General features: G+C 42.9%; 2 protein-coding genes across 20 annotated transcripts in view; one reads left to right on the top strand and one right to left on the bottom strand.

The window, feature by feature from the left end:
- Window positions 1-14,474, top strand: part of TTC19 (tetratricopeptide repeat domain 19) — a 45,421-nt gene that overhangs the window by 20,132 nt on the left and 10,815 nt on the right. Inside the window, exons 8-10 of one of the 3 annotated variants that reach the window (XM_049638075.1) lie at window positions 6,568-6,722; window positions 8,148-8,310; window positions 8,822-11,143. In XM_049638075.1, coding sequence (XP_049494032.1) covers window positions 6,568-6,722; window positions 8,148-8,310; window positions 8,822-8,955 — 452 coding nt within the window. In that variant the 3' untranslated portion in view covers window positions 8,956-11,143. Of the gene's footprint in view, window positions 1-6,567; window positions 6,723-8,147; window positions 8,311-8,821; window positions 11,150-14,474 lie in introns of those variants that run through there. The other 2 variants (XM_049638077.1, XM_049638076.1) reach the window with 2 other exon arrangements.
- NCOR1 (nuclear receptor corepressor 1) overlaps window positions 12,267-14,474 on the bottom strand; it is a 159,450-nt gene continuing 157,242 nt past the window's right edge. For all 17 annotated transcript variants that reach the window (XM_049638033.1, XM_049638047.1, XM_049638045.1 and 14 more), the window contains one exon: window positions 12,267-13,399. In XM_049638033.1, coding sequence (XP_049493990.1) covers window positions 13,212-13,399 — 188 coding nt within the window. In that variant the 3' untranslated portion in view covers window positions 12,267-13,211. The remainder of the gene's footprint in view (window positions 13,400-14,474) is intronic.

Consider the following 14,474-nt stretch of genomic DNA (forward strand, 5'->3'; position numbering starts at 1 on the left):
GCACATGTCTGCTGGGGTTGCATCTGTCTAGAAGGGGTGACTCCCTCTAATTGGTCCATTGTGGCAGAGGGTGAGGGGTAAGGAGTGATACAGGCTAGAGATAGCCCTGATTGGTTCATTCCCTGCACTGTGGTCTAGTATCCCACTGGAGGAACGTACTATGGTTCTCAGTAGGTGGTCATGAAGCTTCTTCATGTTTTACTGTGGAAAATAATACCTCTTTGACCATTCTGGGACCTGTGTCTCTGTGCCTGCCTGTCAGATACTCCCTAGGGTTCGTACCTAAGAGTGGAATTAAATTGCTTACCAATGTGGTTTGATTTCCTGCCCTGAAAATTGTCTCTTTATATCCTTTGCTTATTTTTTTTTGAAGGGTTGTCTTTTTCTTTTTTTTCTTTTTTTAAATTTTTTTTTTTTTTTCAACATTTATTTATTTTTGGGACAGAGAGAGACAGAGCATGAACGGGGGAGGGGAGAGAGAGAGGGAGACACAGAATCGGAAACAGGCTCCAGGCTGTGAGCCATCAGCCCAGAGCCCGACGCGGGGCTCGAACTCACGGACCGCGAGATTGTGACCTGGCTGAAGTCGGACGCTTAACCGACTGCGCCACCCAGGCGCCCCGGGTTGTCTTTTTCTTAATGATCATAAGAGTTCTTTATGTATTTGAGCAAAATACTCAAATTTATGTTTTGTAGGCTACATATCTTTTTGTGTCCCTGTCTTTTCATGTGAGGATATTTCACACTCAGAGATTAAAATTTGAATGTAATAGACTCTTTTGAGATTTCCTTTATAATTTGTGTCTTTTGTGTCTTGCTTAATAAAATACTTCTTTTAAGGTCAGAAAGATAGTCTCTTCTGAATATTGGGCTCTTTTACATTTAGTCTTCACGTAGAATTTTTAATATGATGTGAAGTAGTGATAGTTTTTCCTTCCTTCATGGGTAGGCCTGTAGCTCAGAGCTATTGATCACCCTTTTCTCACTGATCTGTGATGATGTCTCTATGTTGAGCTTTCATAGATTCCTGGAGCGCCAGTGTCATTGAATTCTGTAATTTTTAGTTTCATTATGTCTTTTCCATCTTTAGTTCAGTACCTTTATGTATTTAATTCTTTCTTTTTATTTGATCACTCAGGCAGTCATCCAAAAAATTATTTATTGAATACCTATTATGTGCCAGACACATTACTAGGCACTGAGAGGCAGCTATAAATAAAAGAAAGTTGCTGCCTCCTGGAGCTTGATTTCTAGTGGAGGAAAAACACCATCATAAACACTATCCAGTACGGGCGCCTGGGTGGCTCAGATGGTTGAACATCCAACTCTTGATTTCAGCTCAGGTCATGATCCCAGGGTTGTGGGATCGAGCCCTGTATCGGGCTCTGTGCTGAGTGTGAAGCCAGCTTGGCCTCTCTCTCCCCCTGCCTCTCTCCCGCACTCATGCTCTCTCTCTAAAACAAAACAAAACACTATCCAGTAAATGGTTGATGTATCCAAAGACGATTGAGAGCTCCGTAGATGTGTATGTGAGGGAATGTGTGTCCAGGGAATGTGTTGGGGCTGTACGCTGTTGCGTAGGGTTGGGAAAGGTCTGATTGATAAGAAACCTGAAGAATGGGAGGGAATAAGCCAAGTGGCAGTCTCTGAAGGAAGAAAAGTATAGACACAAGTTCAGGGCTCTGAGGAGGATCATACTGGACATATAAGTAATTATTTTAAACCCACTTAGTTTATGTCGTTGGATTTGTTGATTATCTAAAATTATTGGGGCGCCTGGGTGGCTCAGTCGGTTGAGCGTCCGACTTCGGCTCAGGTCACAATCTCGCGGTCCGTGAGTTCGAGCCCCGCGTCGGGCTCTGTGCTGACGGCTCAGAGCCTGGAGCCTGTTTCCGATTCTGTGTCTCCCTCTCTCTCTGACCCTCCCCCGTTCATGCTTTGTCTCTCTCTGTCTCAAAAATCAATAAACGTTAAAAAAAAAAAAAAAAATTTAAAATTATTGAGGGTGAGGCCTCCTTTGTTGTTGTGTGCCGAATCTCAGTTATGGTGGATTTTCATGCTTACTACGTTTGGATTATAAATTCATTTTCAGCAGGGTTTTAGCTGTAAGATGAGAATGATTTTGTTTATTTCAGGCGCTCAGGTCCAAGCCTAAATGAATAGATAAATGTAGACACCAAGCTCCATGTGGCACAGGCCTATGATTGGAGATTTCTGTGGTAGTTCTTTTTCCATCTAGATCCTAGGCTGGGCCATGCAAGTTTCCTCGTGGTCCCTGGTAGGGAGAGGGTGTGGGGGAGGGGGCAGACAGAACCTACGACAAGGGTCATTCTGGTTTTATGCAAGGGGCTTCAGATGTAATTCTCTGATTTGCAAAAGCTGAAGAACTCAATTCCTTTATTTTTAATATTTTTATTTATTTTTAAAATGTTTATTTTTGAAAGTGCACAAGTGGGGGGGAGGGGCAGAGAGAGTGAGAAGGACAGAGGATCCGAAGCGTGCTCCACACTGACAACAGCGAGACTGATGTGATGTGGGGTTGTGGGGTTCAGACTCAGGAACCGTGAGATCATGACCTGAGCCAAAGTTGGACACTCAACCGACTGAGCCACCCAGACACCCGTTTTTTTTTTTGTTTTTGTTTTTTTTTTAAGTTTGTTTGTTGGTTTTTGAGAGAGAGCACACAAGTGGGGTAGGGACAGAGAGGGAGAGCATCCTAAGCAGGTTCCGCAATCTCAGCACAGATGCCAATGTAGGGCTCCAAAACAAACTGAGATCATGACCTGAGCTGAAATCCAGACTCAGACGCTCAATCAACTGAGCCATCCAGGTGCCCAAAGAACTCAATTCTGGATTACAGAGACACTCAAGCTGCTCCACAAAACCTACAGAAACTGGGCTTTTGTGTTGTTAAATCCCATACTTTCTACTCTGGATTTTAGTTTACTCTTCTTGTTTGACCCTTGGGATTTCCTTCTTTTGGGAGCTCAGCTGTGCATGTAAAAGGATATCCTTTATCTCGTTTTTGAAGCAAAAGGGTTTTCAGATCATTAGTCATTATTCCTGGAATCAAAAGCCTCTGTTGGAACCACTATCTTATCAAATTGCTTTGTAGTCTGCTTTTATGCACATCTCATTTGATATGTTGATACATTAAGTATGCCGATCCATTCTCCTTCCCTGAATAAATGCTACTTGGTTGTTTTCTTAGTGCAGCTGACAATTCCATTTGCTAATATTTTGAGTAAAAATTTCTGTGATGGATCTTATTTGTTTCATGGACTGATTTGAAGTAGGTTGTCTTTTTGTCTGGTTAGAAATAATCTGAGAAAAAGAATTATTTAAATTTGAAGAAATAAATATGACCTGCCTCTCAGATTCCCAGTGTATTTCTCAGCTATTATTGGCTGATTTGTTCTTGTCTGATTTCTAGCAGTTTTTATACTAATATTTCAAGAAATTATTTTTTAAGTTTATTTTGAAAGTGTGCACATGAGCGTGAGTGGGGAGAGAGAGAGGAGAGAGAGAATCCCAAGCAGGCTCCTCACTGCCAAGCGCAAAGCCCAACATGGGGCTCCATCTCATAACTGTGAGATCATGACCTGAGCTGAGATCAAGAGTCGGATGGCTAAATGACTGAGCCTCCCAGCTGTCCCCAGAAACTATATTGTTACTGTTTAGAAAAGAAACTCTTTTTTTGTACGTGATTTTTTTTTTAATGCTTGTTTATTTTTGAGAGAGAGAGCAAGCACAAGCAGGGGAGGGAAGAGAGGGGCACAGAGGATCCGTGCAGAGAGCAGAGAGCGCGCTGTGGGGCTCGAACTTCCAAACCGTGAGATCATGACCTGAGCCGAAGTCAGCTGCTTTACCAGTTGAGCCATCCAGGTGCTCTTCTTTTTTGTACATTATTAAAGCCATGATGATTTCTCTTTATTTGGCTGTAATGCTACAGGTTTTATTATGGAGCCTTTTATTTCTCTTAGTCTTGTTTTTAGAGAAGTAGATTCTCCAAAAAATATTTTCATTTTTCATATCATAGTGTGCGATATGAATTCGAATGCGTGTTTTCTTAACAGTGAGAAATTATTATAGCTACAATTTTATCTCATTATTTCGAAAATGCTTTACTATGTTTTCTTCCATTCTAGTTAAAGAGAATAGAAATCCCAGAAATATGAGTCAGTAGTCATTTTTCACGCATAGGATTTCTAGAATTGGAATTATTATACATTGTTTTGTGATATTTTTGGTATGTGGTAAACATTTTCTGTCTTTAAATATTCTCAAAGAACATGTATTTTAGTTCTGAATCTTCTGTTAAAAATTTGTCTTGGACCTTTGTACTTGGAGGGAACACAGAGATGTCTCATTATTCTCATTTTTAACTACCTTTTCTCATTTTATCTCACAGAACCATTGATGTCAAACTGCCGCTTGGTTATATAAGCTTTTGCTCAGCGTTTTTAAAGGAGTGCTCATAGTTAGATACTTTGTTTCAGTAATTCCTTCCAATGGAGAAATATGGGCTCTGCACGTTTTCCGTTTGCATTTTTATATTGGTTATATTTATCCACAAATTTGCGTATACTTTGATATTTAGGAAAATAACTTTCATTTAAGGTTTTTAAAAATATATTTGTAAGGCGACCTATTTAAAAGTACTTCGAGTTTGATTTTAACATGATTATATACCTTTTGCATATAATTAAGTCAAAGTAAGTAACTTCGGATTTCTGCTTTGCATCGTTTCTTAACTTTTACCCTCTGATAGTGTGTCAACATCTATTCTCATCCACCCCAACTACTTTGTCCTATTTAAACTCTCTCTTCAATAATTGGTCATCCCGCTCTTTGGTTACATCGTCGTCTTCACATTCTGTATGCCATTTGTAAGTTTTCTGCAACTTTGACAATAGGGAAGGAAAGGGGGTTCACGTGAATTTGCTGGTGAATAAACCCAGTTGACCACCGTCAGTTGAGTGTGTAAAGGTTCGGTTACATACGTTTATCGGAGGTAAACTCTCTTTTTAAGCCCTTTCTGTAAACATTTACTTTTAGCAGAGCTGTTTGCAGAATTTCCTTGTCATTACCATCTCTATATTATTTGTATCCTCTTTTCTGGGTCTCGTGCAAGTTCCTGTTCTTGAGATCGTGTTCTCCAGTTCATGTGGCATTAGATGTTTGAACTTTGTTCGTTTTCAGACAGTGTGTAGTCAGTACTGTAATTTGTCAGGAGTTGATAATCATTGCAGCCTTTATTATTCTTCAAAAAGTGGATGAACTGTTTTTTCAACTTGGCTTGTGACTTTCTAGTTCAGGATTCTGAGTGTTTTCTGTTCCTAACTGCATTGCCACTTTTGCACCTGAAAACTCTTTCATTTGCCCTATACTTTGTTAACTCATTCTTGGAATTGATCTTTACCTGTTTCTACTAAATACAATTTCAACCTAAAAATAATACTCCATGCTTTGATATGTGGACTTAAGGTCTTACTTGAAATGTGGGGCAAAGTTCGTCATTTAAATGGATATTGTGGTATTGTGATTTTAAGATAGAATTGATCATTCACATGACCAAAATATATTTCACATCTTTATTTGGTGTTTGTCCAGAGTTCCCCAAACCCTTGGACTTTCTTAAGTGTTGAGAATGATAAAGGTGTCTTTTGTTATGTGAATGGACACACCTAAAGGTGGTTGTGAAGGTAGAGGGTTGGAAGTTCAGTCCCAATCCCTGACCTTGGTGGAGGGGGGGAGGGGCTGTAAATTTAATCCTTCGCCAATGGCCAATGATTCAGTCAGTCATACCTATGTAATAGAGCGTCCATAAAAACCCAGAAGGCCGAGCTCACAGAGATTCTGGGCTGAAGATCACGTGGAGGTGTGGGGACTGTTGGTGCTTTGGGAGGGGGCATATAAGCTCCGCCCCTTCCCACATCCCTTGCGCTGTGCATCCCTTCCATCTGGCTGTTCCTGAGTGCTAGCCTTTTATGATAAACAGTAATTTAGCAAGTAAAATGTTTTTCTGAGTTCTGTGGGCTGCTCTAGCAAATTAATGTAACCAAAGGAGGGGTTTCTCAGGACCCTCAGATTTACAGCCACTTGTTGAGAAGCACAGGTCACAACCCGCAATTGCAGTTGGTGTCCTTAGAGGGGGTCATGGCGGTCACTCCCATCACTAGCTGGAGGTCAGAGGCACAGGACTATGACTGGTGTCTGATGGAGGAAGGGGCTGCGGTCTAGGAGGACTGAACCCTTGTGGAGTCTGATGCTATCTCTGCACACACAAATGAGTGAATTTTTGCACACCTGCTGGTGTCTGAGAATTGCTTCTTGGTGTGGGGGGACCTCCCCGCCTTCCTGCACACATTGAAATTGGGTCTAGGGACCAGTTTAGATGAGAATCCACCTAAATTGTCACCTTTGTGTAACATTCAGGGGGTCCGGTACTGTGAAAATATTTGTGGGCCTTGATAACAAGCAAAATGTTAAGAAAGGTCGGCCAGTTCTCTGCCTCACTTTCTATGTTGTCGTTATATGCTAGCAATGCTCTTATTTCCTTCTTAGTGGAAGAGAAAGCCAACACCCACCTCCTCCTTGGCATGTGCTTAGACACCTATGCCCGCTACCTTCTGTTCTCCAAGCAGCCGGCACAGGCACAGAGGATGTATGAAAAAGCTTTGCAGATTTCTGAAGAAATACTAGGAGAAAGACACCCACAGGTAAGGGAGGAAAACAGAGAGGGGAACTGTAAAACAAAGGTTTAGAATTTCCGGGTGTGAAATGCCACCCTCGTTGGGAGCAGATCAGCAGCAGATGCTGCTAGGTGCTAGGTATTCCCTCCTCTGCCCGCCCCCAACTGCTTGTTTCCTAAAGGGGGTGAGGGACACCTGGTCAGCTCAGTCAGTAGTGCACGCCGCTCTTCATCTTGAGGTCGAGAGTTTGAGTCCCACATTGGGTGTAGGGATTACTTCAAACAAACCAAAATGAAACAAAACAAAGGATTTGAGACCTCTAATCAGTTATCCAGAGCATTCTGCCTGCATTTTGGTTCACCCAGCAGAGCAGCCTTTATAAAAGGTAGGTCTAACCAGGCACCCGTGAGCTTCCAGGCCTTGAGGGTACATGGCACAGTATTTTGTAATAAGGAACATTAGTAAGAATCATTAAGAGGAACAGGTTAATGCATGAAGATTCTTGTCTCCCTCACCGCATAGGTAAAATGCCAGGGGAAGTTGGGGGAGGGGGGGCAGAAAGGAGAAAGGGACTACATTACAAAGTAAAAACCACAGACGTAGAATTAAACCACACCGTGCAGCGCTGTTAGAACAGTGAACACGTTGAACTTTGTCTTTCTCGTCTCTCACATTAAATTCTTAGAAGGAAGAACTGGACCACTTGTCAGAATGCTTGGTACCCCCAGCACAGGACACAGGCATTTTAACTGGACTGAACACGTCCCAAGGTTCAGGTCGATGGGCAGGGCAACTTGTTGGGCTGTGAACTCTCTTCAGGAAAGGGATTTAGGTTAGAGTCCCTTTAATGGAATATTACTGAGGAATAAGAAGACAAACTTGGAATTCAAACCACCAAGTGCTAGAACTGAGAGGAGGGGGTAGGTCTGCTTCTCTTAGTACCAAAATTTTAAAAACTCTTAGTGGGAATCTTCCTAAATCAGTAATATATGTGGTTCTTCTCGATGAGTCTCAGAGTCACCAGTAGGGATGACGTTAAATAAAGCCCTGGAGGCTGGCTTCTCAGGATTGCCAAATCAGGAGATCGTTACAGCTTCATCTTGCCGTTTAGTATTTTTTCTTGGTACTTCTAGTTTGATGATTAGATTAATAAGTCATATCCTGTTCCCTACTTGGTAGATTTGTATTGTTTTCCAGAGAGCCAAACTGGTGCCGTCCCCCATACAATGTGAATGATATACGTGTTTGTTTTATATATATGTATATATGTATATATACGTATATATACACATACATATCAGTTTGTTAAAGGCTGATGTCTTTCATTTTTGTGGAACGTGCTAGGAAACGTGAACTCTTAAGCATATATCCACAGTTTACCAGACTCCAAATTAATGTTAAATCCGTGTGGCTGTTTTTTAAAAAAATGGCTGTTTTTTCTCTCGTGTGTAGACCATCGTGCTGATGAGTGACCTGGCTACCACCCTGGATGCACAGGGCCGCTTTGATGAGGCCTGTGTTTATGTGCAAAAGGCATCAGATCTGGCGAGACAGATAGAACATCCTGAGCTACACATGCTGCTCAGTAATCTCGCTGCAATTCTGATGCACAGAGGTAGGGGGCAGTGGAAGCCCGCCGGGCCTGCTTGAGGGAAGGGGTCACTGGATTTCTGCAGCTGTGAGACGGTTGTAGGGAGGGCGAGGGGCAGTCAGGAAGCTCCGGGATTCAAAGGCTGGCTGAACGTACTAAAAAGGATGTGTGTTTGGTTGAAGTACCATTGGGTTCAGTTCACGTAACTTGTGTCGTCCTGCACTAGCCCGTCGAACACATGGAGCTAAAGAAAATTTCCATCAGCCACGTGCTCGGCTGATGGAGTCAGGGCCCCAGGGCACCGGAGGGCCCCGGCCCTCGCTGCCCTGGCGCTCTACAGCTAGGCCGGCTCACAGCCTCTCCGAGCGAGCCATCGTGTCACAGAGGCTGAAAGGAGGCAGGGCCAGCCTGTCACTTAATGAGCACACAGCAAGTTAGACCTGAACTGTCGCTAGTGCTTGCTCTCAGAATCTTTCAGAGTCACTTTGAAAACCTACATTTCTCTTTACTCTCCCTTCTCTCTGGGTTATTTTAGAACGATATGCACAAGCAAAAGAGATCTACCAGGAAGCACTGAAGCAAGCAGAGCTGAAAAGAGATGAGGTTTCTATACAGCACATCAGGGAAGAGCTGGCTGAGCTGTCAAGAAAAAGTAGACCTTTCACTTAATTTTATGAAGCGCTAAATCCCTTTTTGTTGTAGGGAATTTTAAGTAACAGTGGTTATTCTAGTCTCAGTGGCACCCAAATCAATGGCTTAAACCCTTTCTCCTTGATATTCACGTCTCGTCAGTTAGCTGTGGTGAAGGACAAGTTGTACGCACTGCCGCTTTTGTTCTTTAAAGGAAAGACGCCTTTCACCCCTGGCTGATGTTGACCTCTAAGGACAGAGGTCAAGTGATGCTTTCTGTCGTAACGTATGGTGTGGTGCTGTCGTGCTGGTCTAAGTGTACCTGTAGATGGAGATGGGCCAGTTGGCCTTCGGGGTGGGTGTGGTGATTCAGCCAGGCATCTCTATCCTACGATTTTGATCCATTGATTTGCTATACCTTTTTTTATTTTACCAATATCTGGAAGAACAGAACTGTCTCATGGCAAAGGGGGATTATGGTGAGTTATTTTTCTTATGTATTTCATGAAGCTCAGTGTGGAACCTAATGCATAATGGAGCAAAAGCATTGTCGTGGTTTGTGCCAGCGCCCAGCATGAAGTTTTAAAGTAGGAAGTAGGCCCTTGAAAATACACCCGTTTAATTATAAATCAAAGTAAACTGTATGTCTTCATATCTGGTTATATAGGACTATGAAAGAGGGGGGAAAAGGAAGGATGTGAACACTTGTCAATGCTGTTTGAGGACTCCGCTTCCTTTGCAGCCTAGGTCCCTGAACAGAGTCCTCTGCACGTGCCCAGGCTGCACCCCCCAAACCTTCTGTCTCAGGGTCGGGCCTTAACAAGTGTAATATGTAAAATCTCCCCAGTAGTTCTCATATGTTCTGCTTATACAGTGGAAGGATCACTGATCTGGATCTTAGTCCAGGCTTCTCGAGTTTGGGTCTCAGTATCCTCATCTGTAAGTAGGAAACGAATGAGATTGTCTCATAGCCATGGGAGAATGTATTTTGTCCGATGACCCTAAATGAATAGACTACTACTGTGTTCAAAGAGCCTTATCACACTGCCTCATAGCGTATTAAGTATATACATACAAGATAGGCAGATGGAGGTTTTTACCTCAGAAGTGTTGCAAAGAGCCCCTGGCCTAGGGCAAAGGCAATTTTTGTAGGTGCCATGAAGGAGCACTGTTATTGTTGGTAAGCCTTTGGGGGGTGGGGGGTGTGAGTGGGAATGGTAAACAGATATTTTTGTTTCTGTGTACATATTATTGGAAGAATCCTTTCATAATAAACTAGAGACTCTACAACAACATTGTATGTATTCCGTAATCTTTGAGTTTCTCATAAAAAATAACTCACTAAAGAGTTAAGAAAAACAAAATACTAGAAATCCTGAGGTCCAGAGCCTCCAGGATTAGACTAAGACGCAAATTTTCTGTTTTGCAGATGTAAATTTCTTCCTGCTTTCTAAGCTCATCTCTTACCACCCAGCTAGCTCCTTTGAGTCTAATGAGAAACTAGAATGTAAATGAGATTGAGTTTCAGTGCGACCCAGTCTTAATTTGTTGGTTGGTGATTTTTGAGAAATTACTGTCAACTAGTGGACTACTCACCTACGTGGAGAATGTTTTTGCTTTTTCACAATTGCAGGGGTTGCTGAAAGTAAGGATTGTGACTCCAGGTTTTATTTAAGAATTTTTCAATCTCCACAGTGATTCCGCTCACGGTCCCGTCCCGGTGCTGGAAAAACTATAGGTGTTTTCAGAGAAGACAGTCTCTTCCTGTGGGTGTCTCCATGAGAGTTCATTTGCACAGTTGTAAAACAAGGTAGCAGGGCAGGAAGGGCGATCCCTTTGCCGACTGGTCTGAGTTCAAAAGTAAATTGTTAAAAAGAGCATAGTAGAAATTTTTGAACTGTCACCAGCGTTTTCAGGGCATAAATGTTTAAAAACTGGAACCCGCACACCCAAGTTACTTCCCATGATAAACATGCGCTGGAGATCTGGCTGTCAGAATGCTGCTATGAACAGCATTGGGAAGACTTTAATTTAGATCCTGGGGTGCTAAAAAAAAAAAAAAAAAAAAAATCATGCAGAAGGATGCAGCTTTGGAACACTGAAATCTCAGCCTGCAAAGAGTGTCATGCCTTGGTTTCAGCCGACTTCAAGTCCTCTTGTCACTCTCGGGGCTGTCTGCCGTTTCAGTCCTGCCGAGGTGGACGTCCTCCCTCCGAGACGGTTGGCTCCATAGGTAAGCCCGCGAGAGTTCTGTCCTCTCGTTCTCAACTAAGAAACGGTCCTGGACTTTCTCTCCCGTTCTGAACTCCAGGTGGTGGCGGATGGCATAGGAAAACACATACGCACTGCGAGGAGGGGGCAAAGGGGGAGCGCCACTCACTCTCGGGTCCTCGAGGAGAGCTGCGCCAGTAACAAGCTAGGCTCTGAGCCGACTACTCTCAAAGACTGTGCTGACTTGGAATAGCTCAAGACCTTCAGGGTCATGGAAAAATAATCATGATCATCTCTTTTGGGTCAGCTGACACAGAAGATTATTAAAGTCTCAGACATTACGAGCAGCAGAAAACTGTCAATTAGAACATTTAGTTACGGTTTTTCACGCACGTGAAAATTTTATGTATATCATCAAGTGGTGCCAGCTTTCCAAGTGGAAGGAATCTGATCACTAAACCTGCTCTCAAGTTTACTGTGAGGACTTCAGGTCTAAGACAAGAGTAGAATAGTAACAAGAGTGAAGGCCTTAACCATGTAGGCAAAGGACTGAGCCCGTGTCCTCATTATTAAAATCAAGATCAGACACCAATGCTGAGGGTGATGCGAGGATCTCGTTACAAAGGAGGCAGTCAGTGGTTCCCATACACCTGCTTTCTGTAGAGGCTTGCATACTTTTGTTAAAAAGTTGAGATCTACTTAGAAGTCCATGAAGTGCTCACATGTATCATCCCAAGAGACCTCTGCCTCTCCCCTTTCTCATCTTCAGTGGCATCCTTCCAAAACAGTTAGTATCCACGTGCTGAAGGATGCTGCAGCACTATGAAGTCGTAAAGTAAAATAATCTCACAGTTCAATAAGCAATTATTAAGGGTGAAACTGACCCCTTCATAATTATTTGCTCCTTGAGATTCGGTGAAAGATTCACCAGTAAACTCTTGCCCACGAGGAATCACAGGGAGAGTAAGAGTAAGCACTGGCACATGGGGAAAGGGAAGTGAGGCTTCAGGATACACAGCACAAGGCAAAGCTAAGAGTCAGATTCTGTACGGATCGTTACCTTCTAACTCAACCGATAATACAGGGCAACCCACTCCTCTGAAACCTGAGACATCAAGAGCCTTGAATCACACATGATCTATGTGGCTATGGACAGGGTAGTCCAATTTATTTTGAAACAAAAGCTCTGTTGGGCTGCATCAAATGCAGGAGAAAAAGAATATTTAGGGCCACGGTTAAGTTACCAGTGTGCATAACAGTGAGGTATGCCTCAAATAAGCCTTTTGTTTTTAAACTTTAAAAACTGAACTATAACATACCCATGCAGTAATATTTTTCAGTGCCACTAATTAAAAAAAAAAAAAAAAAAAAAAATTAAAGCCTGCACTGGAAATTGACAGTATGGCAGAATTTTGTTTCTCCTACCTTTGACCCAAAAACGTAATGTACAGATTTTATATAGGGTCTGTGTTAAAAATCTAAACATTTCCACAAGATTTTAAACATCGCTGGAAATCTGAATTTAGAGGAAACAAAATTAGATAAAAGTACAATGCCCGTGACAGCCAACATTATGTAACTGGGCTGTATGAGGTTGTTGAGAAGGCAAGGGTTAAAAAGATAGGTGCGATGTTTTTTTGTTTTAAAATTACCCCCCAAGTTGATGCGCTGATTTGAACATAAGTACACCAGATACTACAGCAAGGGGAAACACTGCAAAAAAGGTAATCTATTTACAGAAGAGTGATTTAAAGACATTATGGTTTTCTTTACAAACAGATGTAAGAACAAGAATTGTCACTTTTTAAAAACTCTACATTTCAACCCTCCACTATTATTATAATCCACCGAACTGCCTATGTCCGAGGCAGTCCCCCCGTCCCTCCCCACCCCCCCCCCCTTTTTACTCTCCAAATAAATTCCCATCATTTCTTCATCATCTGCGGTCCAGGCTCTCTTAAAAAGTCTCTGGGCACAAGTCCTAGGACGAAAGGCTTTTGACCTGCCATTAAAAATGAAACCGCCAAAAACGAGAGCTCCCTGGCCCACACCCTGGCCCCACCGAGACCCCTTCTGGGCGCGGTTCAGTCATCGCTATCCGACAGCGTCTCGTACTGTGCAGAGAGCAGCGGGGCAGGCTCTCGCTCCCAGATCCTGCTCTGCTGGTGAGGAGCCGCTTGGTTCACGGAGGACGGGGCACACGCGATCGGGGTCGGTGGCGTACTGCTGAGCATCCGCATAGTCAGAGGGTTGTAAGGAAACTGAGTCGAGCCTGACAAAAGAAAAACTGTTTTCACCGTCCTGAGCACAGCTGCTGTTCCCTACAGCTTCCACGGGGTGGAGGGAGACACGATTATTCTATTGAAATGGTCTTGTGACACCGGGAGCAGAATGAAACACAGAAGGGCCAGGGTTTCACCATGTAGACTGTAGCCTATGGTAAGGCACCAATCCGGTGAGAATCTAGAAGGGACGGAGGACACGAGTAAGTGCAAGCTTAGGGTTGCTAAGTCCGGAAGTGGAAGCTCAGGGCTGAACTTTCAGTGAGTTCTAGAACCAGGTGTTTCCATGGAGAATCCAAGTAAAACTGCATATTAAGCTCGAAGAGTCTGGTTACACCAAGAACTCCTGGCCTCTTAATGATAAATGCAGCGGTACGTGCTCAGAGGACGAGGGGACAAGGAATTGCAGCAGGTCACAGGGCAGCAGGATGCAGGTCAGCTGCTGGGTCTCTGGGCAGATTTAAAAGGTACAAGATCTGGAAGAGGGTATGTGCACCTAACGACAGCACTGCTACCTCCTGCCACTTTCTACATTGGTCTCAACTGTCCCCAGAAAGCCTCTTACAGCTTAAGAAACTCTAAAGACAGAAAACATAGCCATTTTATCAAGGGATTTCACAAATTAAATTCCTTCCCTAAGAGAGGAAACAATTACTGGTTTAGAAGTTGTCAAACTAGAGCACAATCACTTCACATGTGATGTGAGTTTTATGAAGCAAAGGCCTTCAGTTATGCTGACGATATCCATAGGAAATTTATATGTAAATAAGGGGGAGAGCACATTTCAGACATTTTCCACTGACGTACATGTATTTAACTCCTAAAAGATGGCTCACGATTCTCTGAGACCCTTAAATCTACACCAGGTAATCCCAGTTTTATTTAAACAACAAAAAAGCAAAGCCTGTTCCCTTTCAAGACAACCAGTATTGTGGTTATTAGATTCAAGAAGAAAGCTTACGAGCAAGCAAGCACAAAAAGGAAAACATTCATAAATACCCTAGAACACGGTTTTTCATCAGTTTGTATAAATATAAGTGAGCCTGCAATAGAGATGGCTTTTTA

Source organism: Panthera uncia, chromosome E1, assembly GCF_023721935.1.
Source record: "Panthera uncia isolate 11264 chromosome E1, Puncia_PCG_1.0, whole genome shotgun sequence".
NCBI lineage: Eukaryota > Metazoa > Chordata > Mammalia > Carnivora > Felidae > Panthera > Panthera uncia.